The sequence below is a fragment of the Neovison vison genome, chromosome 8, assembly GCF_020171115.1.
Source record: "Neovison vison isolate M4711 chromosome 8, ASM_NN_V1, whole genome shotgun sequence".
Taxonomy (NCBI): Eukaryota; Metazoa; Chordata; class Mammalia; order Carnivora; family Mustelidae; genus Neogale; species Neogale vison.
Genome location: NC_058098.1, coordinates 28822568 through 28848645, shown reverse-complemented (window position 1 = coordinate 28848645; position 26078 = coordinate 28822568). Strand labels below are relative to the sequence as shown.

General features: G+C 52.6%; 1 protein-coding gene across 1 annotated transcript; it reads right to left on the bottom strand.

Moving 5' to 3' along the window:
* Positions 1-4252: 4252 nt before the first annotated feature.
* Positions 4253-24273, bottom strand: TGM6 (transglutaminase 6). Its single transcript, XM_044262203.1, has 14 exons — positions 24246-24273; positions 23391-23504; positions 17344-17517; positions 16577-16819; positions 15719-15837; positions 14388-14516; positions 12618-12795; positions 11959-12097; positions 9520-9623; positions 9199-9441; positions 8213-8554; positions 5696-5850; positions 5261-5394; positions 4253-4406 (listed from the first exon to the last, which is right to left on the bottom strand). The coding sequence occupies exons 1-14, from the start codon at positions 24271-24273 to the stop codon at positions 4253-4255; spliced, it is 2256 nt and encodes a 751-aa protein (XP_044118138.1).
* Between the last annotated feature and the right edge of the window lie 1805 nt (positions 24274-26078).

Here is a 26078-nt window from a genome sequence, read left to right as displayed (position 1 = left end):
CTTTTGCCCATTTCCTCAGATTGTTTTTTACTGTTGGATTTTTGAGAGTTCTTTATGTAGTCTGGATTCTAGTTCTTTGTCAGATACATGGTTTGCAAACATTTTTCCCCCCAGTATGTAGCTTGTCTTTCATTATTTTAACAGCATCTTTCATAGACACAGAAGTTTTGAATTGTGATGAAGTACAATTTATCAAATTTCCTGGCTGGGATTTTGATGGGAATTGCACTAAACCTGTATAACAACTTAGGGGATAATTGACTTCTTATCTTTGTTAAGCCTTCCAATCCACGACCAAGAAATGTCTCTCCAGGGACGCTGGTTGACTCAGTGGGTGAAGTTTCTGCCTTCGCTCGGGTCATGATCGCAGGGTCCTGGGATCAAGCCCCACATAGGGTTCTCTGCTCAGCGGGGAGCCTGCTTCCCCCTCTGCCTCTCTGTCTGCCTCTCTGCCAACTTGTGATCTCTCTCTCTTTCTGTCAAATAAATAAATAAATAAAAAGAAATATTTCTCCATTTATTTAGATCTTCTTTGATTTCTCTCATCTCATGAGTTTTCAGCATGTAAATCCACATGTTTTGTTAGATTGACATCTAAGTATTTCATATTTTTTGGTGGATTGTATGTAAATTAAAAATAAATTTTGGGTTGGATTGTTCATTGAAAGTCCATAGAAATAGAGTGGATTACAGAATTGGCTCACACAATTATGGAGGCTGACAAGTCCAATATATACATCCTATTGGTTCCATTTCCCTGGAGGACGCTGGCTGACGTGAGTACCACAATTACAACAACTACCTTTCTACCTTGCCTGCTTCAATTTAAGAAATAGTCCTAGAACCACTGACTCTCTCCATTGAAGAGGAAGCCTCCTCTGCAATGGTCAGAGCCTTTTCAGGCTGCAGCATGGGCACAGATAACATGCATGGGAAGCTATTGGAGGGGTCAGGGTCAAGGTGCTGGCCTGTAAATCCTCTTTGCTGATTACCACCTAGGGACTGAAGGTTAGGACTGCTGACCAATATCAAGAAGAAGGTAGTGAGCCACAGGACACTTGGAACACATTGGCCTTCACTTTGTTCCTGGGACAGACCAAGTTCATGTCCACCTCAGCGTCTACATGAGTCACACTTCCTGGCTGCAAGCAGAAGAAACAGATCCTTGTCGGCTTAAGAAAAGGGGGCAGTGTAGAAATTAAGTGCAAACTGGAGAGGATACCAAGAGACAGATGAGACACAGGGCAATATGTGATTTTGCGAGTCTTCAGAGCATCTAGGAGCAGGCAGAATTTCCAGTCCTACAAGCTTTTCTGGGATCTTTCCACTTTTTATCACAAACTGGGTCTATTCCCTCTTGAAACTTGGAAGAACTTTGTCACAGCCTTGGTGAGAAGAATGTGGCAGAAGTGGGACTGGACAACATCCAGCCCCAACGCCTAAAGGCAACATGGCTTTCACCTGATTCTCTCTCTCTCTCTATGTATATATGTTCGCCTTTGTCCAATGGCCACCATGTTGTGAGGAAGACCAGGCCATGTAGAGAGGCTGCAGGTAGGTGTTCTGGCTGACGGTCTAGCTTGGTACTCAGCTGACACCCACCCCAGTGTCCACCAGCAGACATGGGAGTAGATAAGCCTTCAGACGATCCTGGCCCAGCCCTTGCGCTGTCCCTGCTCCACAGAGTCCAGCAGAGACAAGTGATCCCGACCAAGCCCCAGACCCAACTGCAAATTTATTCACAAAATAATTGTTGTCATTATTTTAAGCCTTAAGTCATGGGGCGGTTTGTTACACAGCAATCGGTAACTGGAATGTGTGGCAACTATGTCAGAGCAGGAAATACCCTGCGTGGGCACTGCCTGGGGTGCTGCCGCCTCCACCGTCTCCTTCTCCCCCCCCACCATGATGCTTCCAAACACCCCCTCCATCTGGATCTTTGCCAGAGTCATGGGGCCCAGCCCTGGCTGTGCCATGAGGCAGGTAGAAGTTGGAGATAATAGTATGTACCTCCCTGAGTTGTTAGGAGATTAAATAAATTAATATAGGTAAGGCACCTGCAACAGTTCCTAGTATGTAGTAAGCCACTCATTTAGTTTTTAATCATTTTTTTAGTTATATTAAAATCTGACCTAGAATATCACTTCCTCAGAGATTCCTTGAGGTCCTCATGGGAAGTGATGCTATTCTGTCCCCCACAACTCCGGGAGAGGCGATACTGGCCTTTATTTTCTCTTTGACACACATCACTACATGTATTAGCTTACCCATGGGTTTGTCTACTTCTTTACTCTCGTTTCTCATTTTAGCTTTTTGTGCCTTTTAAAATGTGGTGATCGAGCCCTGTCTCCACCTGCAGGAAGGTAAGCACAGGGAGCTGGTAATGTCACTGTTCTGTCCTTGGGTGAGCAGAAGGCAGGTGGAGATACACCATCTGGCCCTTCCTTCAGTGGAGGGCTTGTTGCCCCACCAGCATGGCTGACTGCAGATGATCAGGGCTGGCCTCTGCCATAGAGGGCTATCTTGCCTAAAGTCACGCCTCTTCTGGGGCAAATCAGTGACTGATGCAGGCACAGAAAGGCACAGCCACTTTGGCCCAACCTGGGACAACTCTCATGAGCCTGTGGTGTGGGCCCAGGCTGCCAATGGACCTGTGTCATGGCTCGGTTCTTCCCTCTGCCCATCCTGCTTTCTCCCCCTCCCGTCCTCTGTGTGGACCCCCAGGTCATTCTTTACTAAGTGTCCTGCACACTAGACTCTGTCTTGGAGAGGCAGCCTGATACAGCCAAGCCTGAGGAACAAGGGCAATTGGAATTTCCTTGAAGGACAAGATGTCTGGGGCCACTACAAGGGGCCAAGATGGTTTCCTTGCTGAAAGGAGAGTCCCTTTTACTAAGCATGGGAGATCCCCTCTATTGGAGTCAGGCCGCTGGGCCCTTTCCTGCTGCTCACCCCTGAGGAAGTGGCTGCCCACTCTGGACCTCCAGTGACCCCTCTTAGATGGATGGGATCAGCATCCCAAACTTCAGTTTGGACAGGGGGTCCTCCATGCCTTGGGGTTCTCCAAGCTGTCATGCTGCATAGAATTGTCAGACAGATGCCTTCACCGATGCCTTGGTCACAAGGACCACCCATTGCACACTGTCTGTGCATTTGCCTGACTTCTTTTACCAGAGACTTTCTATGTAAGTTGTTCCCACTTTAATTCACGTCCAGGAGGTGTCTCACTGCCGATGAGCCTGTTTTGTTGTTGTGCAGATGACTTAAATTCTATGATTCGTTGTCATTCTTTTGGCTATCTAGAACATTCTGAGCTGATGTCCAGGACCTGTGCGATTATCCTCAGGTCCTGGTGGTCTCCACTCTAGTCCTTGTCCCAGAGGCCTCTGTCCTCTTTTGAGGCTAAGAACATGATTGTGTGTAGTGTATGCTGTTGGCGGTGTTTTTGCACACTGAATGCTGTTCTCATTCTCAAAAAGTCAACCCTGGGCCGGTGGTAAGAGACCCCCGATGACCATGATGAGATCAGATTTAGGGCTTCGTCTTCAGATGCCATCAGCCTCTTCTATCTTCAGGGTCCCCTCGGATGCTGGGCCCAGGTCTTCACAGAGGGAAGATCTCCCATTGCTTCAATTCTAATGATTTTTCAGCACATGACTTTGGGGTAAAGCTTAAATGGTATGAGTGGCACGCCCGCAGGCCCCAATTCTGCCTCTCACTCGCCCTATGGCTGTGGGCAAGGCTCTTCCCTCTGTGTAAAATGGGAGTGTTGGGGATGTTAGGGGCCAGCTCTAACACTTTGGGGTCCTTTGCAGAGCTGGGGGGACGTTCTTGGGTCTGGAGCTGGTCAGAGCACGGAGGAGCTGAGAGAGAAGCAAAGAGAACACAGGGGTCGGCCAGGGTGATTGTGAGCAGATGGGATGGGAGGTGGCAGAGCTGGATGGGCCTCAGGTCCTGTGAGGCTTGGTCTGTCAGCCTCCCAGTCAGGAGGGTGATTGCTGAAGGTGAAAGACGCTCCCTACATCATCCGTCATTGTCCAGAAGTTCAAGGATTGCTGAGTTGAACAACTCATTTTACAGATGGGGAAACTGAGGCTCAGGAGAGCAAGGGACTTGCCCAGATTCACCAAGTAGGGCAAAAACAGAAGAACTGGAACTCGGACCTCCTGGCTCCCACGCGGGAGAGACAAAGAGGTGGATAAGAAAGGAATGGGGGCTATCTCCTCCCCTCTCAGTCCCTTATGGCGGCTGGTCACTTGGCTGTGGCCACATGGATGATCACAAAGCCCTTGATGTCCGGGAAGTGGGGGCTGACAAGGTCCACCTGAAGCTGCCTCAGGCCGCTCTTGGTCGGGGTGATGTTGAACTGGACCGAGGCCCTCTCCTGGGGCTCCAGGGTGGGCACACTGGGGAAAGGGGATGGGAGAAAGGCAGATCATCAGTTCCCTCCCCTTCTGAGTCTAGCCTGCCATCTCCAGAACCTTTGGGATCAAGGTCACACCTTGAGACTGACACTCAAGCCTTATCAGTATGCTTTCAGCTTAATTTTCCCTTCCACCACTTCTTATTCTTTCCAGCCAGCCAGGCTTGTCCTCTCCCTGTGCCCTGGACACTACCTTATGCTTCCTCTCTCGGGTCTTTTGTCTGCACTGTTCCTCCCACCTAGGATACCCTTCCTATTTTAATTGTACCCAAGGACAATATCAAGTCCTTCTTCTTCTTCCAGGAGACTTTCCCTGATGACCCCAGCCATTGAGACCTCTGGCTGGAAAGCCTCCATCCTTCTTGATGCCTGAAAAGCTTCTTGATTAATCATTTAAGGCCAGCTCCACTGTGGCTTTTCCTCTGGTTTCACCCCATTCCCAATTAAGGGCTGCCTCTGCTTCCCTGGGCCCTGGGGATTGATTCATCTCTCTGCACAAATCGCACTGTCCTCATCTGAAGGACCACCCGTCTGTGAGAACACTTCTCCAGGCAGAACCTCATCTGCTCATCTTGGCATTCCCAACAGTCACCAGAGAACAGGCCATTCTGATTAAGGGTCATGTGAATGAGTGGGTGGGTGAGTGGGTGAGTTATACAACCAAACCCATGACCGAATGAACAAAGGAAGGAATAAATAGAGGAAGGCTGGTGTGTCTAGGCTGTGAGCTGGTTCCTAGGGGTCCAGAGTCTCTCCCACCCTGCCCCACCATTGGCCGCTTCTCCATGGCCCATTGTATAAGGAAGGTAGGTCTCCCACTCCCAGGCTGACACTTACTTGATGCTGAGCTGTCCCTGGAGAAGGCCACTGCCCTCCACCATCAGCACACAGTCCTCCACTTTCTCCAGAAGAGGGTTGACCACCATCACTTTCACCACAACTTCCACCCCTACCACGGCGGGGCCAAGCACCTGGAGGGGTGATTCCCATACATCATTGTCCCCCTCCACACTCCCAGAGGAGACCCAAGGGTCCCAGCTAGGATGCTGGCTGGAGCCTGGAATGGGCAGGAGTCACGGCTACCCCCTGCATCCACCTACCCCCTTACTGAGCTCCATCATTCTATTGATCCTTCTGCATTCATGCCATTTGCCTCTGCCCTGGAGAGCTGAAGCCAGGGCTAAAAGCACAACTGCCCCAGCCTCTGATGCTCTCCCCCAGCTGTGAGGGGAGCCTGCCGGGAATAGGGTGGTGGAGGCAGATGGGACTCACCTTGATGGTGATGAAGTCCTCCAGAGTGATGTCCTTCTCCACCAAGAGCTTCTCTCCTTTGGTGACAAAGCACATGGCAGCCAAGAGGATCTTCTTGTCCTCTGTCAGATCTTCCTTATATTGAGAGTAAGATATTGTGATTGGGATCTCTTTCTCTGGAAGGAAAAGAAGAGGCAGAAGTTAGGGGTCTTTCAACGGAACCCAAGAGGAGGAAGGGAAGGCTCCATTCCTTACCACAAACCCAAGACAGGCATTATTATTGTCAGTTCACAGATGATGAAACCTAAGGCTCAGAGAGGTTAGTTTCTTGTCCAGTGTTACACAGAAAGTCAATCAAGGGGCCAAGATGAGATGGGATTCAAATTTAAGCCAGTTGGCTACCATGACACTAGATTGTTTCTCCAAGAACTCCCGGAGGTGTGTTTAAACTTTTCCTAATCATTCCAGATGCAAGTCTCTCCGGCCATTATCAGGAAGCCACTCACTATTTACTGAGCACCTACTATGTGCTAGGTGCAGAGAAGGAGGGGGGGTGTCAAAGGCCTGCCTCCATCTTTCAATCCAGTGAGGAGGCCAATCTTCACTGCTTCTTCTCCCTCCCTCCCCATTAAGGCCCATCCTAGTCGGCCCCCCAGGTGGAAAGCCTTCACGGGTACCCTACTCAGTGATCTCATGCCGTTGGCCTTCTGAGCTCCTGTGGTCCTGGCCATCTGGGTCTCTCACCAGCCTCAGACACTCTGCCTGTGCTTTTCCGTCTCTTGAGCATGGGTCGCCATGGGGCCCAGCAGACTGCCAGTCATATCTGGGTGTTTGGGGACCACTATATGTTCTTTTCCCTTGGGTACAGTGTGTTCTTTCTGATTTGCCTCTGGCCCTACCACCCCCTACTGCTCTTTGGGTGTGTCTGTTTCTGTTCTGCCCCTGAGGGTGTCAGGTTTCAACCTGTGGAAAAGGTCCTTAAAGGATTTGAACTTGGCTCACTTCTTGGTCTCCCAGGGCTTTGCAAAATGGTGGGTTCTTCTTGAATACCCTAACGCAGATCCACCTGTCAAAACTCTACACTGCTTTATGGGCTTCCTTAGTCCGGTCGATCATGACTGGGAGAATCTACAGCAATAATTAATAATTATAAAAGCTAACTTTTACTCACTTTTGTGGCTGGGCACTTGGAAACACACTTGCTGATGGACTCATTCAATCCTCGAACAATTCCATGAGTTAGTGTTATTATCTCCAACTTATCATCTCAATAATCCTGCCAATCCCTATGATAACTTACATGTTCCTTAGGTGGCAGGCATCCCACCAAATGCTTTACATGTGTTACATCATTTACTCCTTGTGTGGCGGGAGATCAGGGCTTCTCAAAGCGTGGTCCTGGGACCAGAGGCATCAGTATCATCTGGGAACTTGTTAGAAATGCAAATTCTAAGCCGCCTCCATAAAATATTATCAAATTGACTCCTGCTGCGTATCAAAAGAACGATCTGTATATTTATTTAAAGATTACACATCTACTAAAATGATGGGGATGAAGAACTTATAAAAATACGTAAATAACAATGTAATGTGAACAGAGAGAGGTACTAATAAACACAGAGTGCCCAATGTAATCAGACGTGTTTGGCAAAAAAGCAACAGGCATTAAAAATAAAGAAGGAAAACATGTTCACAATTTGTAGGTGGGTGGCAGGATCACAGCTGATCTCTCCCTGTGCCCTCAAAATCTTTAATGAAGACGTATTGCTTTGAATACGAAGAAAAGTCAGGAGAAAGTGCGTGTTAGTTAATATTTCCTTAGGAAGTGTTATTTTGCGATTTGGATTTCGTGAGAGATAAAAAGCCAAAATGCGAAAAAGTGTGTGATGTCTCCTTGACATGTTTTCCCTCTGTCAAAACACACAAGCTTCTGAAACAGGGCCCAGAGGAACAACGTCTTTGCTTAATTGAATCCTCAGAATGCAGAATGTTATGTGAGGGGGAAAGGGAGAGAAACAGACAGACAGACAGACACAGGAGAGGAGGAAAGGAGGGCTGAGGGCAGAGAACATCGTGGAGATAGCAGCTGACATGTACAGAATTCTCAGGACAGGGCCTGGCTCACATAAGCACCTAGTAACCACTGCTTTTGGTCCATGCCCCTCACATGGGACACCGGAAGCCAGATGGGCTCCAGAATTTTCTGGATTTTAGGCAGGTGACGAGGGATCCTCCATAGATTGTGAGATGTTCCCAGCAGGGATTCATTTGGGGTATAAGTATTCACAGAGATTGAGATCACCTCATCTCCCTATGAGTTTGCCACCAGATGACTGTGGACTTCTATTATTAATCTCATTACTTAGCCCCTCTGAGCTCAGTTTTCTCACCTGTCAAGTGAGGACAAGAGGCAAGGCTCTGAACCCATGCTTAGCATCATCCCTCTCTTTCCTGGGAATGAGCGCAGGATGCTGGGAAATACCCCCCGGCGCCCCCACCCCCAATAAGGGGTCCCCCCACAGGCAAGGGCCTTCCTACCTTCTTCCGGCCCCAGCCGCACTGAGTGGGACTTGCGCAGGATCTCGGCCACCGGCCTGCGGGTGTACAGGATGGTGGCTGCGCTCAGGTTGACTCGGACCTTCTGGGCCCGGGAGGTGAGGTTGGCCAAGCACAGAGCCAGGCTCAGGTCGTGGCCCAGCCTGGGCGGCTCCAGCATCCTGAACTTGCCGGTGATGTTGGGCTTGGCGGCGGGCTCCAGGAGGTCCTCTCGCCAAAGACCACGGCCACCCGCTCTGCGGATGCGGGTCCTCCTCCCGGAGGCTTCCACGCTGAACAGCTTCCTCACGGCCTTGCGGTACACCTGCCTCTCCTTCCGGGACCCTGCGGGCATCGCGCATGGTGAGGCGGGCACCCCTTTCCTTCTCTCCCTGTCCCGGGGCCTCATTGCTCAGTTTCCCTCCTCTCTAGGCAAAACCACCCCTCCTTTCCCCCCTTCAATCCCAGGAGCCAGATGCATGTCTCAGCCATATACACTGCGCTTGGTTCTGGGACTGTTGAAACACATTTAAAATCAGTCGTTAACAACCTCAGATTGGGAAATTTCGCACAAAAATACAGGTTGGCAGCTTCTTTGACAACTGGGTCCGAAGGCTCATCTGATAAGGAGAGCCGGCCCCGTTGTGGACTGGCTGTGTGCCAGGTGTACAGTTCTAGACGCTGTATCCCCCCACCCCCACCCCCGCCAGAGGTCGGTGCTACTCCCATCCCCATTTTACAGATGAGGAACCCAAGGTGCAGAGAAGTACAGCAACTCATAAAGGACTCAAGGTTTGAACCCAGCAGTCTGGCTCCAAATTCCATGTGTTTAGTTATGCTCCCTTCCCACTGCCTACACGGCAGTGATGGTCGAGAGCTGGGTAATGGCTGCTTTCCTTGCCTTCATAGGCCCAGGCTGGCCTGCGGTTGCCTCTCTGCGGCACAAGGTCACCTTGGGAAACCGACAGGGGCTGCCCTATTGCCCTTACCTTCCGGATACTTGTAGAGGCCGGTGATGTCCACGCGGGAGTCGCTGCCCACGGCCTTGGTGCTGATGCATCTCCCGATCTTCTTTGTGTCCGAGTACACCCGCTCCCAGCTCTCATCCTCGTGCCACAGCCACGTGATGTAGTCTGCGTTCACCTCCGCGAACACAAAGGGGCCATCGTGGGCCAGGTGCACATCGCCTTCGCGGATGGCGGTGACCGAGGCTGGGCCGCACCGGAACACACCTGAGCAGGTGGGATGGGTGTGAGCAGCATGCGTGAGGGAAAGCAGGGCATCGGCGACCCACTCGGCTGAGACCCTACCTTCGCTCTCCTCCTGGGGGGTGGCGTCCAGAACCTGCCAGCCATTGTAAGAGGGGCCCAGGTCCTGGCGGGCAAACCAGCTCTCATTCCAGACATGGAAGTTCCTGTCACAGAGAGAGGAGGGAGCGGTGGTTGGGGCAGGGGGGGGTGCTTCGGTGAGGACCGAGGCCAGAGGATGGCAAGTTCCTACTATGAGCCAGGCTCTTGTCCCAAACTCTGAAATACTGGGGGCTCCATCTTGGGAACCATTCATTGAGCCATACTGGTGAGCAGTTCTATATACAATCTGGTAGTGAAATATATGTACGTGTGGATACACGTATGTGTGTGTATATGTATACACATAAATTTGTGAGTGTATATATATCTCAATATATGTATACACACACACACATATGTATCAAGAAACTGTTGTTCAAGGTACCGTAAATACCATCACAAATAAGACGGAAGATCTTGCCTTCATGAAGCTTACCTTCTAACAAAGGAGAAAGGGAAACAGGAAGAGAGGTAAAGATGAGAAAGCAGAAAAACAAAACAAACGCAAGTAACAATAAACGCTGGGAAGAAAGAGAGACACCTGAGCAGCGAGTAACCAATGGAGACCTACTCTAGGAAAATGACATCTAAGATGAGGCTTAAATAAGAAAGGATTAGCCATCCGAAGACTGATGGAAACAGTGTTCCAGGCAGAAGGATCAGCATGTGAGAAGACCCTGAGATGAGAAAAATCTTTGTGTCTTCAAGGAAGAGAAAAAGTACGTATCTCTCTGGGCTTTGGCCAGCAATGGGGGGTAGGCAGGAGTCAGGTTATGCAAAGCTCTGTAGGTCTTGGTAAGGAGTTCAGACTTTAGGTTTCCTGTGTTGAAGATGAGAACACAAGACTGGCAAAGTGACATCATCTGCACAAGGTTCACACGGTAAGGAAGCAGGAGAGAGAAAGCCTGGTTTGCCTGATTTGGCATCTTTACAGCTGACCCCAGGACTTCTCTTAAGGAGGTAGTGGTCTTTGTGTGGGGATGTATCTGGATAGCACTTGGGTGTACAGGGACTCCAACATCAAAAGAGACTTTTTTTTTGGGTGCTTCTGCAGGGAGAGGGAATGAGGAGAACCAAAAGGAAAAGGAAAAGGGAAGAAGAGAGGTAGAGAAAAGGAATGAGACTAGAGATCTGATTTTCCCTGTGTGTTTTTTTTTTTAAAAGATTTATTTATTTATTTGACAGAGAGAGAGATCACAAGTAGACAGAGAGGCAGACAGAGAGAGAGAGGAAGGGAAGCAGGCTCCCTTCTGAGCAGAGAACCCAATGCGGGACTCGATCCCAGGACCCTGAGATCATGACCTGAGCCGAAGGCAGGGGCTTAACCCACTGAGCCACCCAGGCACCCGGTTTTTCCTGGTTTTGACCATGGTTTTCAATACAATTGAAAGGCAGATCAGGTTCATGCCCAAGTACTTCCACTTAGTTTGCTGTGTAGCCTTGGACAAGTTACTAACCTCTCTGTGCCTCGGTTCCCGCATTGGCAAAACAGGGCTAATAAAGCTAGCTTGCTTGCAGGACTGTCTGGAGGAATACACAGGTCAGTATATGCACAGCTCTTGGAACTGTGGCCTGGCATAGACTAGGTGCTCACCGAGCATGGCGTTATAATTATTTCTAAAACTTTATTTTAAAACTGTGAAGTGTAGGGGCAGGATGAACAGTATTACGTTATCCTGCCGATACCATGTGGGTAAAAAGTCTGGGAGCGAGGGACTGTGAGTATGTCTGTCCTTGTATCTGCAGAGCCTCCCTGTGAAGCAGTGTAAGGAGCTAGTCTCAGTGTTGCCTCCGTGAGGAGGACGGGAGGCTGGAACCTGGTGGGAGGGAGACTTATCCCTGTAGCACATTTGAATATTAACGCATATGAATGTATTTCCTAGTTAAAAAAAAATTAAATTAGGGCGCCTAGGTGGCTCACTTGATGAGGCATCTGCCTTCAGCTAAGGTTGTGATCCTGGGGTTTTGAGACTGAGCCTCGCGTGGGGCTCCCCGCTCAGTGGGGAACCTGCTTCCCCCTCTGCCACTCCCTCCTGCTCATGCTCTCTCTCAAATAAATAAAGTTAAAAAAAAAAAAACTACAAAACCTAAATTAAAATGAATTGTTTAAAGTTTTGTGGGAAGAGTCTTGCTGGAGCCTCAGAGGGAGGTCATCTCCCCTCCCCCACCCCGAGACATGTTCAGGGCACCCGGCTGCTGACAGAGGAGAAGGGGGTAGGTTATGGTGTGATGACTCAGAGGGAGTCTTGGGGAGGGCTCAGAGTCCCACAGAGGGGGAACTGGGGTTCAAGGCAGTCAAATCTTAAGTCCCCCCACACTTGGCCTCTGGGTCATGTGTCCCCGGGGCCACCCCTCCTGCAGACGGAATCGGGGAGCCCTTGCGTTGGGCTGGGGACCCACCACATGCTGTCTTCTGTCAGGTCCTCCAGTGTCCGTCCAAACGAATCCACATATTTGTCCACACTCAGGTTCCTGTCCGTATCATGGGCCGAGTTAAAGTTGGACACGACCCGGGTGGCGATCCCCAGGCACCTAAGGACTGAAAATCAGGAGGCTGGTGCAGCCCCCAGGAGGTAGTAGAGACCCCCCGCCCCCCGCCTGGCAAGTGGCAGGCACCCACATCTGTCACAGCCCCTCCGTGTCTCTGCTTTGCCTGCTTCACTCTCAGAAATGCCCCCTTCCCTGTACAAACTCACGGGGGACTCCCCAAGACACTACACCACTCCCGTAGGAATAGGCTCGGAGGCTGGCCGGACCTTGGAAGTCCTACAATAGCCACGGAATTGCCCATTTGTTTTCCCCGGGGCTGGGGCAGAGTTCTAGGGGCCGCAGGACTTGCTCCGGGACACTCAAAGAGCTCAAGAAAGGAGGAGCTGGGCCTCCTTCTGCAAAATAAAAATCAAAAGTCACGTAAAGGAACTAACTGTCTGGTTTCTCTCATCATTAACCAGACTTCCACCTCCCCTTGCCAGAAAAGGGGTGGAGTCTAGGCAACTGTATGCAAATGAAGGCAAAGGAGGGAGAGGCTCAGGGTGAGGGGACCTTCTGTCCCTGGGTACCTGTGCACATGACTCCAGCGAAGACCCAGCACTGGCCGTATTTGACCGGCTTGAACCTGCCCTTGAACCACTTGTGCAGAATGGCCACGCTGCCGCTCCAGTGCAGGGGGCTGGTGCCACCGCCATACTTGCCCTGCCATTGGCCTTGAACCACGCCTCGGTCATTGTTGCTGTTCACCTGGGCAGAGGAGGGCGTCGGTTCACCAGCCGCTAGGGCTTCCCTCTCCGGGACCTCATCATGATAACCCCATCTCCCACTTTGGATGGCCTACTCAGTGGGGGCCACCCCTTCCTTTTAAATCCCCTGAAAACTGGGGGCATTCTGCTATATCTTAAATTACCTACTTTGGTTACCATTTATCATTTTCAACGACCTTCTGTTGGGATACTCTATTGTTGAAAATTACCTATGATTTTACAGAATTTCCTCTTTTAAATGATCTGTTTTGGGGCCTGTTGGTGGTATCATTATAGAGGCAGCTAGCATTCATTAGATGCTTACTGGATGCAGGCAGTATTCTAAGGGTTCTGCTGAGAGTTTAAGGAACCAGTCACAGTCAAGCAACAAGTTAGCAAAAAGTGTGGGTGACCCTCAAGTTCAGGACTTTTGACTTGGAGGCTGTACCGCTATCCCACAGGGCTGTGACTCTCTACTGTCTGGAACTGGTCACTGCTTTTGAGTCTCTGGGCTCCCACATCTCTCCAAGATCTCAAGGAATGAAGAGTATCAACTATAAGGAAATCTGCTTCATACATTTTTTGGAATTACAGATACCCACCCACTGATTTTAGCACCTGCGTGCAGTGGGCCTTCTGGCTTTCTGTGGGAGGAGGAGGCACTGTTGTGTGTAGGAGAATAAAGACGACACTCCTCCCACGGAGAGATGGGCCTGTTCCCTGCTCCCTGAATCTGGGCTGGCCTGAGACTGCTCTGACCCATGACTATGGCAGAACGGGTGCCGTGTCAATTTCCAGGCCCTGGCCTCCTGCATCTCGAAGCTTACGGTGCTTCTGTTTTTTTTTTTTCTTTTTTAAAATATTTTATTCATTTATTTGACAGACAGAGATCACAAGTAGGCAGAGAGGCAGGCAGAGAGAGAGAGAGAGGAGGAAGCAGGCTCCCCGCCAAGCAGGGAGCCCGATGCGGGACTCGATCCCAGGACCCCGAGATCATGACCTGAGCTGAAGGCAGCGGCTTAACCCACTGAGCCACCCAGGCGCCCCATGGTGCTTCTGTTTTGAATCACTGTGTGGCGAGAAGCCAGCTGCTCTGTCTGATTACCAGAGATCGCCATGCCGTGAGAAAGCCCAAGCTAGGCACATGGAAAGGCTGCATGGAGAGAGACTCACAACTGGCGAGGTCCAGCGGTTCTGACCAGCCCAGCCCAGGGGCCAGACCAAGCCAGCTTGCCATCCCATCTCCAGCAGACACAGCATGGGACAGAACCGAAGAACCCGCCCCCCCCGCCTGCTAGAACCCAGGCCCCAGACACATGGTCTCATGAAACCTGTCCAGCCATCGGTGGCCATTCAGACACTCCAGGCTGGAGCCTCTTGGGGCAGAGACAAGCCGTCCTCACGGTGCTCTGCCCAAGTCCCTGATCTATAAAATTTTAAGCACAATAAGTGGCTGTTCTGCACCTCTGAGTTTTGGTTGTGTTTTGGGGCAGTGGCAGAGAATTTGAACAAAAGGCAACTGGGAAAATCAGAGGGTGTGTCCCCGGGGTTGGCTGAGGGACGTGTGTATGCAGGGATGGTGGGGCTCCTCACCATGGCGCTGATGACCCTGCTGACATAGATGGGGTCGTGGCGGCGGGACACGTCAGTGGCGGGGTCATTTTGATGAAGAGGACTTCGGTCCAGGATGGAGAGGCAGATGTTCAGGATATCCTCCTCAAACTGTCCCCAGAAAGGCTGTGCTTAGAGGCCAGAGCCTTGCTGTATTCCAGAGCCTCCCACCATGCTTACCCGGTGGATCCCTTATGTCGTGCAGGGGAATTTGCCTGCTGCTACTCTGGGAAGTTCAACCTTAACCATGTCCCTCCCTACTCAGGAACCAGCCCCCCACTACCCACAGTGAAGTTTGTGGTGAACAAACCAGCCACATCTAGGCCCCCAGCACACCTCTTTCATTTAAATGACTTTGTCAAAGACGTTTGAATGAACTGGCAACACTTAAAAACTGGAGGGCTTTTGCGTACAAATGAAGATTCCTGGTCTCTGACGGATCTTTTGCAGGTCCGGGGATCCCTGGATTCACTTTCCCACATGGCAAGGAAGAGGTGGGTGCTGGGCAGTGGTTTCCCCCTAAGTGGACCCCAGACTCTCCGGTACCTGGTCCCGACCCAGCCCCGGAGCCCCTGATTAACCTCTGGTTCCTCCGCCTGACAATCAGGGTTCCTAACTCACCCTGCCAAACCTTCTCCAGGGCACCCAAAGCCCAGGCGGATGGGACTCCTATAGCACGATCTCCTTTGCTCCCTGACTCCCACCTCCATGCTGCCGTGGGCTCTGCTCTCCGCCCAGCCGCGTCGTGCCCGGCTCAGGACACCCAGCCCCGATACCACGAGCCTCTGCCATTCCCGAGGTGGAGTTTTCCTTCACGCTTTTCTGATTTCCCCCGGCCCCATCTCTACCACTCTGATGCCCTCCTCCCCTCTGCCATCACACCTTTTATTGTAACTGGTTATCTGGTCAGTGGCTCTTAAGCGTGGTTCCAGACCAGCAGCAGCAGCACCACCTGGGACCTCGTTAGAAATGCACATTCTCAGGCCCCACCCCAGATCTCTGGGGGCAGGGGGCAGCCATCTGTGTGTTTTAAAGAACCCTCCATGGGATTCTCGTGCACCCACAAGGCGGAGAACCCCTGATGGAGGCTCTTTATTCCTCTATGATGCCCTGTACCCGAAGCACCTCTCCTTCCCAAGGACCCAGCCCAGGCTTTGGCACAGCTAATAGTAGGCTAGTGACTGAGCAGATGTGCTCTAGGAGTCAGCCCGGCTTGTCCCTGCTGGGAGGAAGTGAACAGAGAGAAGAGCCCCTGGGCTGACTTTCCGTGCACCCCAGCCTGCATCCTCCATCTGGCCTGTGCCCCTGGAGACCTGCCCGTAGTTCCAGCCCTGGGCTCGGATGTGCTTCTCCACGCCTCGGAAAATGATCCCGCTGTCATTCAGCACGTACTCCTGTCTCTCCTCTTCTGAATCCAGAAACACGTCGTCCTCTGAAAAGCAGTTGTTGGGCCCAGCATGGGCTGGGGCTCTGGCCTTGCAGGCTTGGGGCAGGGGCTACATCAGGGAGAGCAGCGGGATGGTGCCTGGAAGCTTGGGACGGGGTAGGGGAGGTGGGGGGAGGGCAGAGGGGCTGTGGGCTCCTAGGCTGCCTTCTGACCAAGCCTCATTTCACCTGGGGACTCCATTCCCGAGGCAGAGACCCACCCCAACCCAGCCCAAGGCTGAGGGCCTTTAGGAATCCTGACTCTTTGGGTGACCCTGCTTGGTGTTGACACCGGCCTCACGTTTCTTAAATATTAATCGGAGTACTGACCCTGGTACTCCTTGTAGTCTACTTTGTACATCACAAGCATTAGCACTGTGACCTCTCACCGTAATCCCTCGAGGGGTTACAGCAGATGGGGAAACCAAGACTCACAGAGGGAGGTGGCTTAGCAGAGTGGGGACTAAACCAAGACTGTTGATGGCAGGAGCCTGGGCCTCTCCTCTCACAAAGTCCCGTCCCTGCTGACTGGCCCCACACACCAAAAACCACTGGTTCCTACCCCTCTGGCACAGGATCATTGTAGCACCTGCTACCAGGTTCCTCTGCCTAATCCCGGCTCTCTCCAAGCTCTTGGCATTCACCTCTGTGTCGCTTAGCTTGCCTGCCAGATCCCCCGCTAAGGGCAGGCCCACCTCTAGGACAGCTTCCCGGAAATCCTCTGCCTTGGACGTGCCAGCTCCTACCTGGGCACCACGGGTTGAAAAGGAGAATGAATTCACCCAGCTTCCGGTCATTCTGTTTTCGGCGAGAGGAGACCCTGGTGCTCATCAGGTAGCGGCCGATGGCAGCGTTGGAAGGGCTGGTGATGCTGACGGTCACGGTGTTCTCCATCTGCGCCTCCTCCACAACTGTCCAGTTCTTGTCCGCTTCCGGCTCCGATACCTGGAACACAGCTTTGGTGTGGCGGTCCTCAGAAGCCTGGGGTCCTGGCAGAGAGGAGAGGGAATCAGGAGACCCGGCCATCCCTAGGAAAGTCAGCTCTAGAGAAGCAGAAAAGCGACAAGCCTGGAATGCCAACCTCCATGCCCTGAACCGCCGAGCCACTGCTGGGGTCCACCTCCGCTGTTCCCGATTTCCCACCCACCTCCTGGATCTAGGGGAAAGTAACCACACCCCTGAAATCAAAGTCTGTCATTTGTCTGTCTAGGAAAGAAAAGCCTGGGCTCCAAAAGTCCCTGAAGAATTTCCATAGTTTTCCAGAGCCCTAGATTCCTTAGCAGGCAGAGAATTCCAGCACAGGCGTCATCTCTCACCACCTGCTGGCAGGGCCCGCTGGCCATCCGCAACAGGTGGTCATCAAAAGCCTCTAGGGGTCAGAGCTCAGCCCACCTGTGGGGACTGGGACTCGCCCCCTTCCAGTCTGCGCTGATGACCAAAGGATCTCAGATCACTGGTCACAGACCGATCTTTCGGATGTTAGACCATTGGGGGTTGCTGGAGAGACGGTTACCTGTCTCCACCGTGAAGATGACGGTCTCCTGGTCCTCCAGGGGTCTGTTTAGCTCCAGCACCAAGGTGAATGCCTGGCCCCTGCGAACCACGAGCTCCGGGCCGGGGTACTCCTGGGTGTGGTGGGCGGCACCGTTTTTCCGGCTCAGCCAGTCCACCTCGGTGACTCTGATCCCTGAGCAGGAAGAGGACAGGGAGGTGAGGCCAAGCCCTGGACACGTGTCTCATCCACATCTGCCGTGCCCTCCCACCTGCTTCAACCTGCCAGTCATTTGTTCATGCAGCTACTTTTTATCATATGCAGTCCGTTCTGGTTATTCACAGTACTTAGGTTACTTAAAGTTGCCGGGAATGCCGAATTAGGGAATACTGAACCATGACTCTTAGCCTGACCCCCGGCCCCCAGCCCCCCGAGTGCCCAGCTGACAGCCAGCACCAACTCAGCAGCCATGGGACAAGCCATCTTGCAAGTAAATCCTCCAGCCTCTGGTCATGTGCTGCCTCCACTGATCCCAAATGAAGCAGAAACCAGCTGTCCCCACGAAGCTCTGCTCAGAATGTGGGTTTGTGAGTGAGAGGATGATTGCTGTTGTTTTAAGCCTCTAAGTGTTGGGGCGGTTTGTTATACAGCAGTAGGTAGCTGAAACATGCAGGCGGCCCAGGAATCCCTGGGATGGAATTTTCCAACAAGCCCAGTGGGATCAGGACCCCAAGTTTGATTTCATTTAAATAGTATCAGTAAATGTGACCTTCTTTTCTTTTTCCCTCCTTCCTTCCCTCCCTTTCTTCTTTTAGATGGGGGTGGCTCAGAGGGAGAGGGAGAGAATCTTAAGCAGTCTCCATGCCGTGCTCGGAGCCCCATGTGGGACTGGATTTCACCACCCTAAGATCATGACCCGAGCCAAAATCAAGAGTTGGACACTTAACCCACTAAGCCATCCAGGTGCCCCTGTGATGTGCCTTTCGCATGTAAATTTGGGTTGTCAGTTCATACTGTATTTTACTGACAAAAACTGAGACCCAGAGATGGAAAGAAAGGGGCTTCTTGCCTGAAGACACCAAGTCCAGCCACACCCTGTATGAAGACAAGCCAGAACGGATGCAATTGTTTTTTGTGTTTTGTTTTGTTTTGTAGGGGATGAGTGGGGAGCAGGGGGTAATTATCTCAGTGTGGCACGCCCCAGGGATTCTTGCAAGGCGGGTGGTTAGGAGCTAAAAAGAGTCCCTGGGCTGAGGGTCATGGGTTCAAGACCTAGGGATCCCATCTTGGCTTCCCCTTTCCCTTTCACAGTCCAAACCAGCTCCAACCGCTCCCCTCTGCCCCTGCCGCCCCCCTCCCCATCCCTGGGCTCCTGGAGCCTCATCACAGCAGGGCAAGAGGGGTGGAATGAGTCACAAATGCCATTATCTGTCATTATCCCCAAATCTCAAAGACCATCTCTCTCACAGCTTCCTGCCAGGGTCAAAGTCCCTCCTCTGAATTCTGGGTGACTGCAGGGTCATAGCTCCTGCTTGTGTACCTCTGAGAGGCGGCTCATCACCTGCTCAGATGTGAAGAAGTTCTTCCTTCCCCGGAACCAAAGACTTTTCTTCTCGAAACTTCCCCTCCATTTGTCCCCATGCTGCCTTTCCCTCACCCTCCCAGAACACAGCTGTTCCTTCTAGCCCAGGACAGCTTCACAGAGCTGTGATTGAGAAATCCTGCGCTGCCCCCCTTCCTCACGCCATACCTGCCCTGACCCAGGAGGTCCCCACTCCGGTCCCCGTTCCGTCTGTACTCGTGAGCATCACACCCTCATGACCCGGCATCCGTGGGCTGACTGTGTACGCTGGGGGCGGGGTGCGGCGAGATTCCGTGGCGAGCAAGCAACTCTTCTGGTGATTACAGCCCAGGGGGCCCTAGCTGGTGTCCTCCTCAGCTTGCGGGGACCACTGGGCACAGAAAGGGGGAGCCTACGTGTGAGGCAGCCCAAGGCCAGGAGATAGCGTGCATGTGGGATGGCTTCCAGAACCCCAATGCTTCCTCTTCCATATACTCAGCTCCAGTCCTGCTGAGACTAAGACTGCGTCTCCAATCAGTCATCAAGGACGTCCAGACATAACTGTTTGCTTACAGGTCTCTCTCCTCCTCTGTGAGTGCCGTGAAGGCAAGGCCTGGGTCTCCTTTCTGGATGGTCTGAGCCCCGCTCCGGGCCCAGAGCAGTGTAGAGGCTCAGTGAATGTTGGTTGGATGAATGAAGGTCCCTCCCTGTCTCTCAGCGGGGACAAGGGTGTGAAAAGGGGAGCTTCTCAGCTTCCTGGCACACCCTTGGGATGAACACCTGTGCCCTGTCTGTTGCCCACACCCTGTCCCCCCCACCCCCATAATCCCCTCTGTCAAGTCGCCACATTCCAAAGCCTGCCCTTCCTTCCTGTCTTCCTTCCCTCTGCAGTCCTGGGCCTAGGTGGGGTTCCTGCCACTGGTTCCCTCCATGGGGTAAGGGTTAAGTTGCTTCCTCTCTCTGGGCCTCAGTTTCCTTATCTGTGAAATGAGTCTAGAAGAGCTTTTCCTGTTTGGGTTGTTGGTGGTTCGCGGAATTGAGTGTTTCTGATTCCCTCGGGATTCCTCTCGGCCGCTCCCCACAAGATGCCCCCCAACCCCTGAGCACACACCTACAGAAGCTTGTTCCACCGACCCCGGGTGGGCGCCAGGGAAGGGATGGGAGACGCAATGTCCCATCAAGGACTTCTCTGCTCCACAGCACACCTGAGGTCCTGAGGATAGAATGGAAGACATTTGTCTTCCCCGGGCCCCCCCCTTGGACAGATGCTGGGCAAGTTCTGGGCCTGAGCTCAGGGTCCACGGATGCCCAACCTGAGGCTGTACCCCCAGATACATGGAAAGAGGGATGCGATAAGAGCATTCTGTCTGCCTGACCCATCACCCCAAAGCCTCATGGCCCCTCCAGCTGCTTTCCTTTCCTTCTCCCACCTACCTTCCTCTCTCAGCCATCCTTTCCACTGGGACTAGGCACCCGATTTCAGAGGCACACACCTCAGTTCAAACGCAGACTAGTTCACTAGCTGTGTGACCTGAGGCAAATGACTGAACCTCTCTGAACCTCAGTCTCCTGGTGAAGATGGGCATTGTGATAGGAGCCGCCCCCTCATATTGTAGCCCTGAAGCGAAACAAGTCATGTGGAGTGCTGGGAGCAGCGCCTGGCACACACGAGGTGCTCAGTACGCATGCGTGCTGGGACTCCGATGAGCGTCAGCACTTGCCAAGGGCCACTGGCTGCCGGTCCAGTGTTCTGCCAATCAGTGTTCTCCGGAAACTTCCACTTATTGGCTGTGTGGCCCTGGCTAAGTGAAGGGACCTCTCTGATGTTCAGATGGCCTTCCATGAGAAGTGGCAATAAGACTAATACTTTGCTTATAGACTTTTTGGGAAGACGGGGTAAGGACCACAAGTAGGGCAAGGAGAAAATGCATCTCCTAAGCCTGGAAATCCAGAGAGTGAGAGGAGCCATCAATAAATACTCTCAGGCAATAAGCTTCAGCCAGGGTGCGCTGTCTCTGTATATGGTACTTAGCCCAGTGCTGGGTTCCCAGTTCGCTGGGTCAGTGCATGGGTTGGGGGGCCTCCTACTCTTTCCACATCTCCTCCACTGCCTCAGCTCGCCCCTTCCCTGTTCCCACACATATTGTTTTTCTTTGTACTCTCCCTCTTCACCTCTGCTGAAATGACCGCACGGCTCCAACAGCCTTTCCGCATTTTCTAGCTCACGCTGTTCAGTCCATCCTGTTACTATGGAGAAACCCAGCTTCCGCGAGGAGGAGGGACTCTTCTGACTGCACAAGGGTCAATGTGTCATTTTCCCTGCTCCAGAGCCATCAGATCCACAGCCACGATGCTGCCATTCAAGGTCCCCCACTGTCTGCCCCTGCCTGCAACTTCCCACCCGGCCAAGGGCATCTTCTCTCCAGCTCACTTGCTCACCAGCTGGCCCCAGACCTCAGCTTAGGAACGAGTCCTACTTGGAGGAAACAGTTGCTGCCGGCACTCCAGTCTTCACCACCAACCCACTCCCAACCCCAGCTCCTTGGGTGACACCAGACAGCTAGTGATGCTCTCCTCCCCAGATCTCTGTCCCAGCCCCAGGGCTGACCCCCAGTGGGGCTGAGCCCAGGAGGCTGTGCTGACGCCAGTGATCTCTCCCAGACTCCCAACTCCGCATAATTGTTTTTTAATGGGCCCCATTATGACCCTATCCTTAGTGTGCATCACAAGCACCTGACCTCCACAGCTAAATGATTAATTGGGGAGTTGCCTGGGGCCACTGCCCAATCTCCCTTTCCTTTCTGGTCCTGTTGGAAGTGGCCAGCCTCTCTCACCAGTAGGCAGTAGTGAGAACATCTCAGCTGGAACCTGCCCAGAGTATGTCCTTCGAGTCTTAGAATTTCTGAGCTGAAAGCTTATTATAATCCAATAATGGCGAAGGGGTCTCAATTCATTTGCTGGCACCGATTGGCTGGTAGGACTACTTGAAGAACTATGTTGGGGAAAGTGCCGGGGCCATATCCAGGCCCTGTAGGGGAGAGTTCGGGGCTCAGCTAGAGATATCTGCCATAGAAAGCGAGGAGAGGAGCAAAAGCACGCAGGCCATGCACTCTGCTTTCAGAATCCGATGTCTTGGTCATTCACACACGGATTCCATGGTGCCTTCTGCCCAGAGGAGTAGGTCCCCAAGAAGCCAGGAAGACCCAGAAAACCAGGGCACTGAATTCAACCTAACTAACTGTCACTTCGATGTGATGGGTCTCCCCTGTTATGTTACAGTTGGAGAAACTGAGCTTCAGAGAGAGGACTGACCACCCAGCAAGGTAGTAATGGATCAGACATTGGATCCCCCGCCTCCGACTCTGCACCCGGAAGGGTCCCTTCTCAGCAATTAAACTTTGCCAACTTTAAGGCGGATAGTATATCAGATAATTAGGGAAAAGGGACCTTTAGGTGCGCCCTGAAAGGTAGATCCCGAAGGAAGCAGAGCCAATCCCCCTGGAACCCAGGGCTAACAGGGCAGAAGCAGCCTCCGCCCTCGAAACAGCAGTCTGGGCTGTGAACTGGGGGGCCCCCACCCTCAGTGAGCAGACGGACCCAGCCCGAGAGCCAGGAAGGCCCAGGATGACCGTGAATGTTAGCACCTGCCAGGGTGGAGTGAGAAGTTGAAATATGACAAGGAAATTGAACTACCTGCCTTTGAAAGTCAGAAAATAAACAAGAGTTGACTCATATGATTGTCACATGACTCTGAGCACTAGAAGACAGAAGGGATAAAATTAGGAACGTCGTTTAAAGACCTATGAGAGAAAAAAAAAAAAAACAAAAAACCTATGAGAGTAGGACCCCTGCGTGGGCTGACTTGCTCACCCCTGGACCCCAGCACCTAGCAAGAGGAGGCATAAAATAAGTAATTGTTAGCTAGAGGGTGAATTCCTGGGGTGGGGGGGAGTTGGCCCCTCCCTAATTGGGCCCTACAGCGGGGTGGGGGCCCATTTTCTGGGTCTGCTGCCTAGGAGGCCCCATGTGAGATATTGTGGGGCGTTTGGCACACTTGGTCTCATCAGTTCCTCACAGCAGTCTCTGTGAGATGATTTGTATTATAATTCCCATTTTACAGATGGGAGGATGGAAACACCAAGGATAATTTCTCTGGCTCAAGGTCACATAACTCTTTTCACCTCAGACAGAGCTGCTCCTGTCTTCGATTCTTCGGGGTGGGAATTTGAAGAGGACCCAGTCCATGGGGCCTTTCTCTGCCCCCTCTCTCTTCCCCTGCTTGCCAGGTGGGTGGGAAAGGCCTGGCTGCAGGCCAGGAAGGGCTCTGCCACGGCCCTGTTGGGCCGTCTGGGGATGGCCTCTGTGTTCTCAGGAACATGAGGGAACAGCGCGTGGATCGTGTAGCGAGGCAATCCTAAGGATCCATGCTCAAAGTTTCACCGCACAGACACCCCATTTCCTGAAGCTCCCCCCTGTGCCCTGAGGCCCCCAGGCCCTGCCCACTCACCTGCCATGCCGGGACCGGCCTGCTCTTGCTTCCTTGGCGTGCAGTGTGCAGACTGTCCGGACAGTGTGTCGGAGCACCAGCCTGCCTCGTGTTCACAAGGCAGATCTCGGGGTGCTGCCCGGCAGGACAGTCAGAATCCTCAGGGAGGCGTGGCCCTTCTTACCCTAGCAGTGACACCTAATCACCCACTAATTGTCCTGGTTTGCACCTCAAGGGTGTCCCGCGTGGGAGTGGCTTCAGCCAAGAGGCTTTCCGAACACAGATTTGGGAGGTGGTCTGTGGGAGAAACTGAGGCCCAGAAAGGTCACAAGCCTGGCATGAACAGAGGAAGGGGGAGAGGAAAGCCAATGGGATCTGGGTGTGTGGTCTCCCATTGTCACCCTCCCAGCAGCCTTCTGATGAGAACACAGAGCCTCAGAAGAGAGTGCCCTCCAGGTAGAGGGTGATAAGCTGTGGGTACTGGGCCCGGACCCAGGGCTCACAGCAACTGATCTGGGGCCATCTTCTCCCATCCTGGGTGAGAGGAAGAGGCTCTGGGGCCACAGTGCTCTCTTCTGTACGGGCTCCAGAGGTAACTACAGGGGTAAGGCCTACCGTCCTCCCTGGGCCATGCCCCCAACGTGCCACACCCTCCGTCTCCCGTACGCCCCACTAACAGGCTCGGCCTCTGGGGAGGAGCTCTGAGTTTCAGAGAGAGAAGCTTCAGACCCACAGTGGCCTGGGTTTGAAGGCCAGCTCTTCTCCCGGTCACAGGAGCTGTAAAATGAAGACAGGGGCCTCTCCTTATAGGGCGACCCTGGGGGTGCCTGGGGTAACACGGGGACAGGGTCTAGATGCCCAGGGACCTTGACTCACCTGTCTCTCCTCTCTTGTAGTTGCTCATGCTGTGGAACTTGGCCCATTTCTGACCTTGTCCACCTCTTCAAAGTCTGCAAACTTTCCAGTTTGGGACTTCTGAGCTTTGGGGTGGGGTGATGGGGTTGGCATGCCGCCTTGCCCCTCTGTCTGTATGAAAGCCACCCTGGAAATTAGAAGGAGAAACTGAGGCCCAGTTTCTCTCTGGGCCCAGACAGCCTGATTGCTTGGACTCCTCTCAAGGTCTCCCCGTGTTAACGCCACTGCCAGGAGTGAAATCAACCTAGGCTATTGGGAGGAGGTCAATAAGAAAGAGGGGAGTGGCCCTTGGCTTCAAAGCCAAGGCTAATTTACCCGACTTTGCGAGCTGGCTCCAGCCTAAAGCTTAGAGACCTGGCAGCCTCCAGTGCCCATGACCTTGAGCAAGACCTCTTCATCTCAGAACCCTGGCTTCTCCAACTGTGTCCTAAAAAGGCCAGCTGAAAGCATGAAGCACCCTCTTAGCCCACAGACTAAGATCCCAGCGCTCCAAGATTCCCGACCTCAAAGCTTCGGAAAGTCTGACCTCGTGGGATGAAATAGAAGGAATTTTATTTTCCTGGGAGCTGGGAAGGAAGTTTCTCTCTATTGGTATGTGCCCTGAAGGGATGACTTGGGGCCCACAGAGGCTGGGGGGGGGGCTGGATCAGGGAGGAGGGGGGAGTGGGGGGACTATGGAAGAGGGGGGCAAGAAGGAGTGAGGTCAGCAAGTGCTGTGCACCGTGGCTTCCTGCGATCACCTGCGCACGCAAGAAAGTGTATAAAACCCCCAAGTGTTTGATGTGGAAAGTGAGAGAGGGGTTGAGTTCTGCTCACCAGTTTGATGCAGGCCAAAACATCTTTAATGGGCTGCACTGCCTTTAATTACTGCCTCCTAGCCCCGGGCCAGGCTGTTCCTTCCCCCTGCCCTGCTGCCTGAGGACCCGGCCCACTAAAGCTGCTTGTCGGCCTGTGCGGGTCAGGCTCCTCCCCACTAATCACGGTCTCATCCAGGGCCCTTTATCTTTCATCTTGGGTTTTCCTGGACTTGGGCTCCCAGAAAATAGGGCCTTTAAAAGCACCCCCCCTGCCCAGCCCCAAACAACTCCAGACGACAAGACAATTTGTGCTCAAGCTTAGAGGAGACCAGTGTACTCTGGGATGAGAACCAGGAGACTGGGCTCTGTTATCTCCCGGCCAAACTGGCTGTGCGACCCTTGACCAGTCACTTACCTTCTCTGGACCTTGGTGCCTAATGAGATTGCAGACTAGGTCTTACCGATTCTGACTTTCTCTGATTCTACATGATCACGCAGGAACCAAAGCCAGGGACAATTCAGGATACCCCAGTGTTGCATCACAAATTAGATCCATGCCTGTGGAATAAACACTTGCTTTAAGAATGGCATGCTTTCCCAGGACTCCTGGATGGCTCAGTCGGTTAGGAGTCTTCCTTTGGCTCCAAACATGATCTCAGGGTCCTGGGATCAAGCCCAGAGTTGGGTTCCCTACTCAGTGGGGAGTCTGCTTCTCCCTCAGCCCTTCCTCCCTGCTAGTGCTTTCTCTCTCTCTCAAATAAATAAAACAATTATTTTTTAATATTTTATTTTTCTATTTGACAGAGAGAGCGAGAGAGTATGCACAAGCAGGGGGAAAGCCAGGGCAGAGGCAGAAGGAGAAACTCTCTGAGCAGGGAGTCCGATGCCGGCTCTGATCCCAGGACCCCGAGATCCTGGGGTCAGCTTAACTCACTGAGCCACCCATGTGCCGCTAATAAATAAAAATCTTTAGAAATTGTTTGCTTTTCTGACTGTA

Bases quoted from the DNA above. Each gene is read 5' to 3' on its own strand.
- TGM6 (XM_044262203.1), bottom strand. From the start codon at position 24,273: ATGAGCAACTACAAGAGAGGAGAGACAG. The intron at 14,517-15,718 runs GTCTCCAGGGGC...TTCTGGGGACAG, and splicing joins AGGGCTGGAACTACGGGCAG to TTTGAGGAGGATATCCTGAA. The intron at 9,442-9,519 runs GTAGGGTCTCAG...CCACCTGCTCAG, and splicing joins CCCCCAGGAGGAGAGCGAAG to GTGTGTTCCGGTGCGGCCCA.